At 45.6% G+C, this 13,629-nt stretch overlaps 1 protein-coding gene across 2 annotated transcripts in view; it reads left to right on the top strand.

Moving 5' to 3' along the window:
* The window catches only part of KIAA0319L (KIAA0319 like), a 133,544-nt gene that overhangs the window by 87,599 nt on the left and 32,316 nt on the right, over window positions 1-13,629 (top strand). For both annotated transcript variants that reach the window (XM_083173490.1, XM_083173491.1), the window contains 3 exons: window positions 2,755-2,983; window positions 6,635-6,758; window positions 6,847-6,979. In XM_083173490.1, coding sequence (XP_083029616.1) covers window positions 2,755-2,983; window positions 6,635-6,758; window positions 6,847-6,979 — 486 coding nt within the window. The remainder of the gene's footprint in view (window positions 1-2,754; window positions 2,984-6,634; window positions 6,759-6,846; window positions 6,980-13,629) is intronic.

Raw genomic sequence — 13,629 nt, 5'->3', positions numbered from 1 at the left:
TTTTCAGCTTCATAAGAAGAAATCAGTAGCAAAGCATGCAGCTACATAAAGGAAGAACTTTGTGTCCTTAGCTTCTTTAGTACAGTATATTAGTAGCAACTTAGTTGCAATGCTCCGAGTTCTCAGCAGAGTATAAGTAGCATTTTTAGCCAGTAATTCAAAGCATGTTTTTATAGTAAAATAATCTCAGGACTGGTACTGTAGGCAGTAATCCTCATTATTCCAATTGTGCTGCCCAATATTTAGGCATACAGTTGTACACAGGAAAAATCAAAATGTCTTTAATTTGATACTGAAATATTCTGGTAAAGCACTATAACCTTCTATTTATTTGTGTCTGCATTTATTTACTGTAGAAACATAGAATTTGATGGCAGATAAGAACCACTTGGTCCATCCAGTCTGCCCCTTTTTTAAACATGTTACCTCAAAACATATTTGATCCTTATTTCTTTGTAAGGATATCAATATGCCTATCCCAAGCATTTTAATTGTACTACTGTATTTGCCTCTACCACCTCTGATGGGAGGCTATTCCACTTATCTACTACTCTTTCTGTGAAGTAATTCTTCCTCAAATTTCTCCTGAATCTTCTTAATCTGTATATGTATGGTGGTGCAAAGATAAGCTGTAAACTGCTAGACTCGAGGTTAAAAAGTAAAGTTTATTTTTATGCTTGTTCCCTTTTTTGTGTTAAGCCAGTGGTAGCCAACCCTAGCCCTCGAGAGCTACCAACAGTTCACATTTTCCAGACAACCTAGCTGCTGCACACCTGCACTCATTAATCACTGACACATTTTAAAAGATACACAGATGGAGCTAATTAGCTCACTTGTGATTCTGTGAGGAGACCTGCAAAACATGCACTGTTGGTAGCTCTCGAGGACTAGGGTTGGGTACCCCAGTGTTAAGCTATTCTGCAGCAATGAAAAATTGGCTTGCTTTGGCCATGAAGCACCCAGTGGCCATCTGAACACAAGACCGGTGTCCTATGGTTTGATGAATACAAATGGTTCCTCATAGAGGGTTTAAGTATGCAATGGAGTTGGCAAAAGGATCCTTTTGGGTAAATTTACTAAAGGTTTTAATAAAAGAAGAGGTGCTGTTGCCCATACCAACCAATCAGAATATGTCTATCATTTCTCTTTTGAATCCTAAAAAATGATAGACATAATCTGATTGGTTGCTATAGGCAACATCACCTTTTTTAATTTTTGAACCTTTAGCAAATATACCCCTTAGTATGTGGGTTCTATTCACTAAAGTTTGGCTTTGGTAAATAGACAGTTCCTTGACATGTTTAAGGCCAAAGTTAAAAGGGCAATGCTTCTGCAGTAATTGCAAAACACCCCATCTTTTGCTATTGAAACAATTGTCCTTTTAAATATTGGGCTTGGCGTGATAGTAATTTCACCCCTGAGGCACCAATTGGCAATCATGGTGCCACAGGGGTGAAATTATGTGGATCCCACATTGGGGACTGGCACTCTCTGAAAATTGCTGCTGTGGCATTTAGCAGCACCATGCACCACCCTTGATCATGGGTTCATCCTGCACTAAAGATAATGGCCCAAAACGTACTTCCAGGTTACAGTATGTCAGAACTATCTTTGAGAAAAGAAGAAGGTGGTAAGACACACACCCTGAGATGGTTAACGGTGAACTGGACAGAAGGGTGAAAGCAAAGCAACCTACAGTACAAGTGCAATACATTTGTGGGTACTTCTGCAACAGTGTTAAAAATAAATTCCGGAGCAATAATTTGTGTCCATTGTAGAAAGGGTGCTCAGCATTTATGTCTGTAAAATGTATATACTTTGAGAAGTTAAACATTTAGATTCAATTTTGTTTAAAAAAAAAAGTTTCTGATTATTTTATTTATATATATATATATATATATATATATATATATATATATATATATATATATAAATATCTCAAATAGTTTATTTCGGTGGTTCTCAAACTCGGTCCTCAGGACCCCACACAGTTCTCGTTTTCCAGGTCACCCGACAGCTGCACTCACTACTCACTGACACATTTCAAAAGATCCACAGGTGGAGCTAATTATTTCACCTGTGATTCTGTGAGGAGACCTGGAAAACATGCACTGTGTGGGGTCCTGTGGACCGACTCTGAGAACTTATGATTTTATTTTGTTCTATGCTTTATTTTCAGTTTGAGACATTATTTCTGTCATTATCAATATAATAGTTACAGAAGCTATATGCAAGGTCCGCCCCTGTCTGTACTGGACAGACGAAGGAGGGTGTTGTTAACAATGCATGGGATTAGCATCTGAAAGTTTTCTAGTTACACAAGGGCATTCCTAGTCTATTACATTATCTATGGAATTGCCTGACATATAATAATAACATACCTCCCAACATGACCCATGCCAGGAGGGACACACTACTCTACTCCTGGACTTTCCTCTTAATTTATGATTGCCGTCACCTGTTCTGGACAGGTTAAATAATAAGAAAGGTGTTTCACCACAGGTGATGGTAATCCTAAATTAAAAGGAAAGAGCATTGTGTCCCTCCAGGAGAGGGTCATGTTGGGAGGTATGGAATAATAATAATAATAATAATAATAATACATTTTAGTTACAGGTCTATAATAACCATATTACAACACCCATGAAATTCTCTTTGTACATCTGTTAAATTCTGTAGTTTCAATGGTAGCAGAAAAACACTGATTCTTTTCAGTTTTCGCTTCTCATCTGTGTGTGGATTATTTTTTTACAGGTTGACTGTTGTAGACTCTGATGGTGCCAAAAATTCTACAACTGCTAACCTGACAGTAAACAAAGCTGTCGATTACCCTCCTGTGGCAAACGCAGGAGCAAACCAAGTCATCACACTGCCCAAAAACTCTATCATCTTGTATGGAAATCTAAGTACAGATGATCATGGTATTGTCAGCTATGAATGGTCCTTGAGTCCTAGCAGCAAAGGAAAAGTCATGGAAATGCAGGTGAGATAAATCTTTGAGTTTTATACTGCAGTCATTTTAATAGTTCGTTATTTATATAGCGCCAGACTCCCCCACCGCCGTAGCAGCTCCCGGGGAGTATTACATGCAATAAATCACATGCGATTTATTGCATGTAAACATGGCACATCAAGTGCATGTGAGCCTCCCGGGGAGCTGCCTAGGGGCTCCTGGCAAACTGGTCCGACTTGTCCCTAGGACAAATCGGCCCTTTGTACATCCTTTACATTTGGGTGAGGTATTTTGTTTCTGGTCAAGATAAATACTGGCTGCTTTATTTTTAGACTGCAAATTAGATTTCCGTTTGAACACACCCCACCCAAATCCATAGGTGCCGATTCTTTGGGTGCTTGAGGGCCCAAGCACCCACGGAAATTGATGAGCATGCACCTGCTCAGCAGCGGGTGTCCCACTGCACCCTTTATGTATTTTGCACTGTTGCCATAATTTGAATATTTGAGACAACTGTAATATAAATCAGTATTATTTTGTGGCTGTGCCCCTTTCCCAGGAAGCCACTCCCCTATATTTTTGGCTTGAGCACCCACCAGCAAAAACATAAATCGGCAACTATGCCCAAATCTACCTCTCTATTCACATGTTACATCTGCCCCACCTGCAGTGCACAGTTTAGTCTATTTGAGAAAAAATGTGATTTGCAATCAGATTTGATTGGGCCTTGTTTAGGCAACTGGCCATAGCTTCATCTCAGATAGGGATTTTCTGCTTATTGGAATGATATGTGTGCAGTCTAGCGAGCACATTCTTCTCCATATTAAATATTAATACCGATTGTAACAAGTATTGCCATCAGGAACGTGCCCCAGAAAGGAAACAGTTTTTTTTTAATAGTCTTTTATCTGAATATTTACATTTTGAAAATATTAAACAATGTAACATACTCAGGAGATATTCATATGCATTAGATTCAATATACAATTTATTTCTTCTAAAAAAAAGGCAAATAAAAAGACCTCTGTGTGGTACATTGTGAGTGAGTCAGTTCATATCTACACACTCCTAGAAACACATACGGCCTGATTCTGGGAAGCAGGCTGGTCTGAATACAGTCACACTATGGATGATGATGGATTGCAAACACAGTGTCAATACAACAATACTTCACACTAGAGCAGCTTTCATCATTATATTTGCCCTCACACCTACCCCATGCTAGATGCACTGCTTACACCTACCCCATGCTCATACCTCCCAACTTTGCTAGTTTAGGAGGCGGGACGCTGCTGCAAAATTTTCGGGGGGCGTGGCCTATACTCGCGGCTCTCCCGTGAGGCCACGCCCCCATTTTGCCGCTATGGGGGCATGACCCAGAGGCTCTGTGAGCCTCTAGCCATGCCCCCAGCCCCCTGGCTGCGGGAATAGACGCTGTGCGCATGTGCACAGCGTTTATTCCCCGCTGCTTAGCAGCTGACAGGGGGGACTCCCAACAGCCCCCCCACACCGCGGGACACTGCCGCCCGCGGGTGGGACAGCGGGACTGTCCCGCTAAAATCGGGACTGTTGGGAGGTATGCATGCTAGATGCATTGCTTACACCTACCACATTCTAGATTCTACTGCTTACACCTACCCCATGCTAGATGCATTGCTTACACCTACCCCATGCTAGATGCATTGCTTACACCTACCCCATGCTAGATGCATTGCTTACACCTACCCCATGCTAGATGCATTGCTTACACCTACCCCATGCTAGATGCATTGCTTACACCTACCCCATGCTAGATGCATTGCTTACACCTACCCCATGCTAGATGCACTGCTTACACCTACCCCATGCTAGATGCACTGCTTACACCTACCCCATGCTAGATGCACTGCTTACACCTACCCCATGCTAGATGCACTGCTTACACCTACCCCATGCTAGATGCACTGCTTACACCTACCCCATGCTAGATGCACTGCTTACACCTACCCCATGCTAGATGCACTGCTTACACCTACCCCATGCTAGATGCACTGCTTATACCTACCCCATGCTAGATGAACTGCTTAAGGCCCCCATACACTAGCCGATTTTGGTCCGATTTCAGCCAGATCAGTCGGATCTGGCCGAAATCGGACCAAAATCGTCTAGTTTTGATGTCCCCTCAGATCCGATGCGCGGTCCCGTGCGCATCGGATCTGCGTCGGGTGGTCGGACCTGCTGCACGTCCGACCACCCGACTTGGGACCTAGTGGGGCTGCAAGGCGGTAGAGGGAGCAGGGGGGGCTGGGGACGCTGCGGGGGACACAGGCGGCATAGAGCCGGGCAGGGGGAGCCGGCGGGAGCTGTCAGTATTGAATAAAAAAAAAAAAGCCCATACAATGCATGGGTGGCCTGTGATTGGCTGAGCGCTCTCTCAGCCAGTCAGCAATTGCTGAGAGAGCGCTCAGCCAATCACAGGCTGCCCATTCATTGTATAGGCTTTTTTTTTCTAGCACTGACAGCTCCCGCCGGCTCCCCCTGCCCGGCTCTATGCCGCCTGTGTCCCCCGCAGCGTCCCCAGCCCCCCCTGCTCCCTCTACCGCCTCGCAGCGGGGGACACAGACGTGTCCCCCCGCAGCGTCCCCAGCCCCCCTGCTCCCACCAGCTCCCACCTCTGTTGCCCCCCCCCCCCCCCCCTGCTCCCCGGGTTTTTTACATGTGATAAATCGAGACGATTTATCACATGTAAAAAATGGCACATCAAGTGCCAATCTAATCAAGCTCCCCCGGGGAGCAGCCGGGGAAGCTCAGGGGGAAGTCGGGGGCGACTTGTCCTAAGGACAAGTCGCCCTAGTGTATGGGGGCCTTTACACCTACCCCATGCTAGATGCACCAATTACACCTACCCCATTATAGATTCACCACTTACACCTATTCTTTTTTAGATCACACTGACATAAGCATCCCCTTTGGCATGTACATGAATATGGATATGACATATGCATGCATATAGTCTAACTCTGACTACACACCCCAACACGACACCCCTATGAGGTGGATCTCTTCTGTATGGATACCCAGTTACTGCTTAGTTGAAATGCCCATTTAATGGACAGCGAGAAATGTCCTAGATCTGTCCTTCAAAAATTCACAACAGGGCTTATGTTCACAATGGCACATGTACGGTTTGCAGATAGATGCATTCAGATCTGTTTCCAAGCGTAACCTATCATTTGGTTTTCCGTCCCCAAATGTATTCCTTTTCCTCTTCATTTGTTTAAAAAAAAAAAATGCTAAACTTGAGGTACGTACTTACTAAATATATGAAGATATTGTCAGAAGTATCTAAATGTAATTTGCTTCAGTCCCCTACACAAGAACTAGAAGTACATATATGGTATATACACAAATAATAGTTTTCTTGCATTACAATGACCCGTACGTCTGACACGTATTTCTACATGACACCTGTTTTTCCTAAAATATATCACATTTCTAGCTGCTTTAAGCACATACTGTGCATCTGCTGACTGGGAACTATCCCCCTTGTGAAACTTGCTTGTGGTTTTAATCACAAAATATGACCTATTCATGGAAAAATATGTACGCCCAAGATTCCTATTGCCTTTAAAGATGAAGAGGCTATGATCAGTACCATTTTCTCTACCAAATCCTAATTAAGAAAAAAACGGCTTCTTGCAGGGAGTCAGAACATCAACTCTTCAGCTGTCAGCTCTTCAAGAAGGAGACTACACATTCCAGCTGACAGTGACAGACTCTGCAGGCCAGCAGTCTACTAGCGAGGTGACGGTAATTGTACAGCCTGGTAAGACTCATAGTGACGCTTCAGTTTAAAAGACAGAATGGATTTATTATTTTCTGATTGTTGTCCACTTATTTTCCTGTGTTTGTAGAAAACAATAAGCCTCCTCAGGCTGATGCTGGACCAGACAAAGAACTCACCCTTCCAGTAGACAGCACAATTTTGGATGGCAGCCGGAGCACAGATGATCAGAAGATAGCATCTTATCTTTGGGAAAAAACACGGTGTGTGTCTTAGCCAACCACAATGCACACAAAAACAAGTAACTCGGTATTACAAACTATGGGAGTTATTCTGGTTCACTCGGAAAGGCACAATCATTCTCTGCTGGACAAAACCATATGCACTGCAGGAGGGGTGATGTCACATGTGCAGAGAGAGTTAGATTTGGGTGGGGTTTGTACTTCAAACGGATATCTATATTGCAGTGTAAAAATAAAGCAGCCAGTATTTACCCTGCACATAAACAATAAAACACCCAAATGTAACTCTCTTTGCACATGCTACATCAGCCCCACATGCAGTGTATATGGTTTTGTCCATCAGAGAGTTTGCGAGTGAACCATATTCTTCATACTCCACACCAATTTTATAGTCTCCATGTAAACCTCATATGTATATTTCCATACCATTTGCATAGCATCTCTATATGTATTTCAAAAGTTCATATTTGTAAGAAAAGCAAACAACTGGGCAAACCCAGATGAAATGTGCATAGAGAGAGTTAGATTAGGGTGGGGAGTGTTAAACTGAAATCTTAAAAGCTGTGCAAATATTAAGCTGTACATTATTTGTGGGATACATGCAAAAGCAGACTTATTTACCCAGCGCAGAAAATGCATTTTCTCCCCCCGTATAGCAATGTGATTTGTTTGAGATACAAAGTTCCTATTTCTCTTTCAATGGTCCTGGTGACACAGCTCAACACTGGGATGTAGGAGGGTCCGAAGGAGCCAGGCACCTATCCTAAAGTTTTAGAGGGTAGGCTCCTCCCCTACTGCATCCCTGGACTCTTCAGTTCGTGTTAGGTGCCCACTGGAGTGGGTGCTATTCTAAAGGGCTGCAGGAGCAGCCGAAGAATTAGAGTAGTTAGGGGATTTTTATTATTTTATTAACTTTTACCCTAGCTAGGTAGGCACAGTGTGAGGATTCTCATAGTGAATCCTCACACTGCTTGCGCAGCAGGAGCTGACAGAAGCGCGTCCTGTCAGCTCACTGTGCACAGGGGAGACACTGTCTGGTCTCCCTGTGCAGCGCTTATAGCCTTTTCTAAAAGGCTGCCTGGGCTCCGGAGTACCCTGAAACCGGCTCCACGTTTAGGTGGGGATCATGGGGGACAGGCGCTCCGTGATGGCGGCGGCCATTTTATGCGGAGCTTACACGCTGAGCTCCTAGATGAGAGGACAGCAGCGTTGTGACAGGCATGTTCCAAGTGATCCCCATTTGAGGGGGAGACACTGGAACTAGGAAATCCTACCTAAGGAGCGGCTTGCTGGGGGTGGTTGGCGCCAAAAGGTCACGGACCCCGCAGCAGCAGGGACCTGTGGTCTCTTCCTTCACTCTGACTTTGGCGCCTTTCAGAACGCTTGCAGCGGAGCTGAGCTGGCTTACTGATCCTGGCAGAGTGACTTGGATTTCCTGGGCATCGCTTCCCCGCAGTTGAAACCAACAGACAGATAAGTGACTGGGTGCATTGCTCTGTATAAACGCTTGTACATTGTTTGCACTGTGTATACTGATAGATATACATTTATCACTTGCATCATGTCTGAGCATCAGGCTGTGGTTTTGGGGGAGGGAGCCCTTAGTGCACTGAGCGCGTGCAATGTTTGCACACAAAAGTTTGTCCCTGAGCAGATGGCCAAGGGGGGCTTATGTATTACTTGCGCTGATGTGAGACCCATGGGCAGTGATCCCCATAGGGCAGAGCAGATGGAACCTGCGTGGGCCAGGGCCCTAGGCAGGTCAGTAAACGCTTTGGTGCAGCTTTTGGACAGGCAGAGTGATGGGCTGGTAGAATCACAGAGACCTATGCCATCATCTCAGCAGTCGTCTGGCTCCTTGCCTCTTACCCAGGCAGATCCTGCACTGATCCAGGTGATGCAGGATACTGCAAAAGGGATTAACAGGTTCAGTGAAATGCTGGACAAAATGGATGATGTGGCAGGGACCCCTAGAAGGTCTTATGCTTTAACTACTGTGGTAGATGAAGAGGAAGGAGAGTATACTGACATCCCCTGGGATCAGGGTGATGATTTGGAAGAGAACTCTGCTGCTGGTATAGAGGATCTCATTGTAGCTGTGAAGCAGGCTTTAAAGCTGACTGTGGAGGATAAGACTCCTGTTAAAGGTGTTTTTAAGCGACAGCGGAAGGAGGCTGTTACTTTTCCTTCAGATGAGGGGTTACAGGAATTGTTAGAAGGGGCTTGGAAAACTCCTGATAAGAGGCTTCAGATGCCTAAACGATTCCTTAGTCTGTACCCCATGCCAGAGTCTCATGCGGAGCTCTGGGAAAAGGTCCCAGTTGTGGACGCTTCAGTGGCACGTTTGTCCAAGGCTACTGTATTACCAGTACAAGGCGGTGCAGCTTTTAAAGATTCTGTGGATAAAAAGCTGGAGGGAAACCTCAAAGCTATCTTTGAAGGGGTGGGGTTTACCTTACGACCCCTTATTGCTTCAGCCTGGGTTTCTAAGGCCATGATAGAGTGGGCTGGTGAATTATGCACCATGCTGCAGGCTGACCCTGGTGCATTACTGCTTGCAGAAAAGATTAAGGCAGCGGCAGAATATGCAGTTGAAGCAGAGGAGGAAGCTATTAAAATGGCAACCAGAGTGTCCACAGTCTCCATTAATGCCAGGAGAGTGCTTTGGCTTAAAGCCTGGGAAGCAGACAATGAGTCCAAGAAGGCTCTGGAAACATTAGCCTTCAAAGGAAAGGTACTCTTTGGTACCGAATTAGAGGAGATTATAAAACAGGCCACAGGCGGCAAAAGTACATTCCTGCCGGCCTCCTCAGCAAAGCAGACGTCCAGATTTTCTGCTTTTAAGCCGTCCTTTCGGCCCTCCCCTAGAGGTGGTGCGTCCTTTCGAGGACAGTCTTTCAGGGGAAGGTTTCAGTCCTCTAGAGGCAAGACACAAAAGTCAAAATTTGGCTCTTTTCACAAGAAGTCTGCCAATAAAGGAGAGGACAAACCCTCTGCATGACTGTCAGGGGCTTCGCCCGACAGTGACAAAAGTGGGCGGGCGTCTCGCACTCTTCAGGGACGCTTGGGCTTCTCTAGGCCAGGATGCCTGGGTGTTAGATATTATAACACAGGGTTACAAAATCCCTTTCAGAGGGCCACCTCCGAAGAGGTTCATTCCCACATCCTTACCAAAGGAGGCACGGCTGCGTACAGCTCTTGTGAGAGCAGCGCACTCCCTTTTGGAAAAAGGGGTGGTTACACTAGTCCCCAAGACAGAGTGGAAGAAAGGCTTTTACTCCACGCTGTTCCTGGTGCCCAAACCAGACGGGTCTTTCAGACCAATACTAAATTTGAAGTCTCTAAATGTTCATTTATGGGTAGACCATTTCAAAATGGAGTCCCTACGGTCAGTACTCCTGAGTCTGGACCAGGGAGAATTTTTGGCGTCCATGGATGTCCAGGACGCATATCTGCACGTCCCTATACACCCGGAGCATCAGACCTTGTTGAGGTTTGCCATAGGAGACCTGCATTTACAATTCCGGGCGTTACCCTTTGGGCTAGCAACCGCGCCAAGGGTATTCACAAAGATAATGTCAGTGATGGCGGCGGTGCTGAGGCTCAGGGGAATCACAGTAATACCCTATTTGGACGATCTCCTGTTCAAAGCGGAGTCAGCAGCCATGCTGCAGAGTCACTTGGCAGAGGCCATCAGTTTTTTGCAGGCTCACGGCTGGATTTTAAATTTGCAAAAATCTCAGTTGGTACCGTCACAAAGACTCCAATTCTTGGGAGTCATACTGGACACCCATCTTCATCGGGTTTTCCTCCCGGAGATAAAGGCCAGGGATCTGGTCACCCTAGTCCAGGAGATTCTCAGGGCTCAGAGCATTTCAGTATGGAGGTGCCTCAAGCTCCTGGGGAAAATGGTGGCGTCAATCGAGACGCTTCAATTTGCCAGGTTCCACTCTCGGAGGTTTCAATGGAACATTTTGTCAGCCTGGTCAGGAAACACTTTGACCATGAAATCCGAGATGATAGTGCTGTCTTCGGACACTCAGGAATCCTTGAAATGGTGGACAGAAGTAGATTCCCTTCAGTGGGGTCGGTCATTACAGACCTGGGACTGGTTGGTAGTAACTACCGACGCCAGTCTCAGGGGCTGGGGGGCAGTAGTCCTGGATCTCAGGCTTTAGGGCCTGTGGACGGCAGAGGAATCAGCGTTACCAATCAACATCTTGGAGCTGAGAGCTGTCTGGAAAGTGATTTCCTTGGCGGGAGACAGGTTACAGAACCTCCCTTTGAGGATTCAGACCGACAATGCCACAGCTGTGGCGTATCTGAATCACCAGGGAGGTACACGCAGCAAATTGGCCATGTGGGAGGTGTCCAGAATCTTCCTATGGGCGGAACAGAATGTTCCAGCTGTATCGGCTATATTCATTCCAGGAATAGAGAACATAGAAGCCGACTTCCTGAGCAGGGAGGAGCTCAAGGAAGGGGAATGGAGCTTACACCCTCAGGTGTTTCACCAGATCACCTCGATGTGGGGAATCCCGGATGTGGACCTGATGGCATCCAGGGTCAACCGTCAAGTGCCCAGGTTCTATGCCAGAACGAGGGATCCACTAGCGGAGGCAGTGGATGCCATGACTATTCACTGGCAGGGAGATCTCCTTTATGCATTCCCACCAGTACCAATGTTACCGAGACTTCTGAAGAAAATACAGGGGCAGAAGGTTCCAGTGATCTTAGTGGCCCCAGATTGGCCAAGGAGGTCCTGGTACTCGAGGCTTCAGAGGTTGTCTGTGGACTCATGGCGTCTACCTCTGAGACCAGACCTTCTAAGACAAGGCCCATTCAATCACCTGGATTCCGATCGATTGATTTTGACGGCCTGGCTATTGAAACCACCATTTTGAAAAGGAAAGGGTTTTCTGAGGCAGTAGTACAGACGATGATAAAAGCCAGAAAAGCTGTATCTTCGGCAAATTATTATAGAGTCTGGAAGACTTACATTCGATGGTGTGAGAGAAGAAAGGCTCATACATCTCATTTTAAGCTATCAAGAATGATGGAATTTTTACAAGATGGTTTTTCATCGGGGCTAAGCCTTCAGTCACTGAAGGTGCAGATTTCGGCCTTGTCCATCTATTTCCAGAAAAAGATAGCCATTTTGCCGGAAATTCAAACCTTTTTACAAGGAGTATCCAGGTTGAAACCTCCATACAAGCAACCAGTAGCACCTTGGGATCTATCACTGGTTTTGGAATGCCTTCAGAAGGCACCATTTGAACCTTTAAGGTCGGCTGACTTTAAGTTTCTCACGTGGAAGCTAGTGTTTTTGTTAGCAGTAGCATCTGCTAAAAGAGTTTCAGAGTTGGGAGCCTTGTCATGTAAATCTCCCTTCTTAATTTTTCATGATGACAGGGCTGTTTTGAGAACAGTGCCTCAGTTTTTACCGAAGGTGGTATCTACCTTCCATTTAAATCAGGAGATAGTTCTACCTGTGTTTCAACCCCCAGAGGGTTCTAAGAAAAGGGACAAGTTGAGAACTTTGGATGTTGTGCGTGCTTTACGCATATATGTGGACAGAATGAAGAGTGTCAGGAAAACTGACACATTGTTGGTATTGTATGACGTACACAAAATTGGTTGGCCTGCATCTAAGCAGACTATTGCTAGGTGGTTGCGGTCTGTGATAGCCTTTGCATACACCAAGGTGGGTAGACCGGTACCGGCCAAAATAAATGCGCATACCACCAGGTCAGTCGCCACCTCTTGGGCGGTTCGACATGGGGCCACAGCTGAGCAGGTTTGCAGAGCTGCCACTTGGTCATCTGTTCACACATTTGCCAAATTCTATAGATTCCATGAGTTCGCGTCGGAGGACGCATCATTCGGGCGAGCAGTGCTGAGAGCTGCAGACCTGAGCGTACCCTCCCAAAGGACCGGCTCTGGAACGTCCCAGTGTTGAGCTGTGTCACCAGGACCATTGAAAGAGAAAAAGGGATTTTTGTAAGAACTTACCGTTCGAATCCCTTTCTCTGATATGGTCCTGGTGACACAGCGATCCCTCCCTTACGCTCAGTAAGTATGCCAGAAGTTTCATGATGTTCATGTTAAAATGGTTAAAAGTTAACAGTTTCTGTTATAAAATGTGCATATAATATGTGCAGGCGTTTGTACTGAGTTAATGTATTCCAGTGGCTTTGAAAGATGAACTGAAGAGTCCAGGGATGCAGTAGGGGAGGAGCCTACCCTCTAAAACTTTAGGATAGGTGCCTGGCTCCTTCGGACCCTCCTACATCCCAGTGTTGAGCTGTGTCACCAGGACCATATCAGAGAAAGGGATTCGAACGGTAAGTTCTTAAAAAAATCCCTTTTTTGCTTTCCTTACAAACACGAATCAGACCCTGAGTACACCCTACAACAGAATCAATGCATCACAAACCCCATAGACCAGGGGTCCTCAAACTATTTTGCTCTGGGACCCAATTCGACAATAAAAATAATTACAGGACATACATGGCAGCATTGTGGAGGCACAGAATAATGGGATGAGTCTAAAATAACAGACAATTCAACAGATTTGTCAGATTCCTTGAATCACTGGCTGACTGAGATTAGAAAAGTCATCAGCCTGATGGCCAACAACATGGAGTCGTGACCCCATGCTGAGAAGGTCG

Source organism: Crinia signifera, chromosome 2 (assembly GCF_055691185.1).
Source record: "Crinia signifera chromosome 2, ASM5569118v1, whole genome shotgun sequence".
Lineage (NCBI taxonomy): Eukaryota > Metazoa > Chordata > Amphibia > Anura > Myobatrachidae > Crinia > Crinia signifera.
Note: the sequence above shows the minus strand (reverse complement) of the source record. Positions and strands in the feature narration are given on the sequence as shown.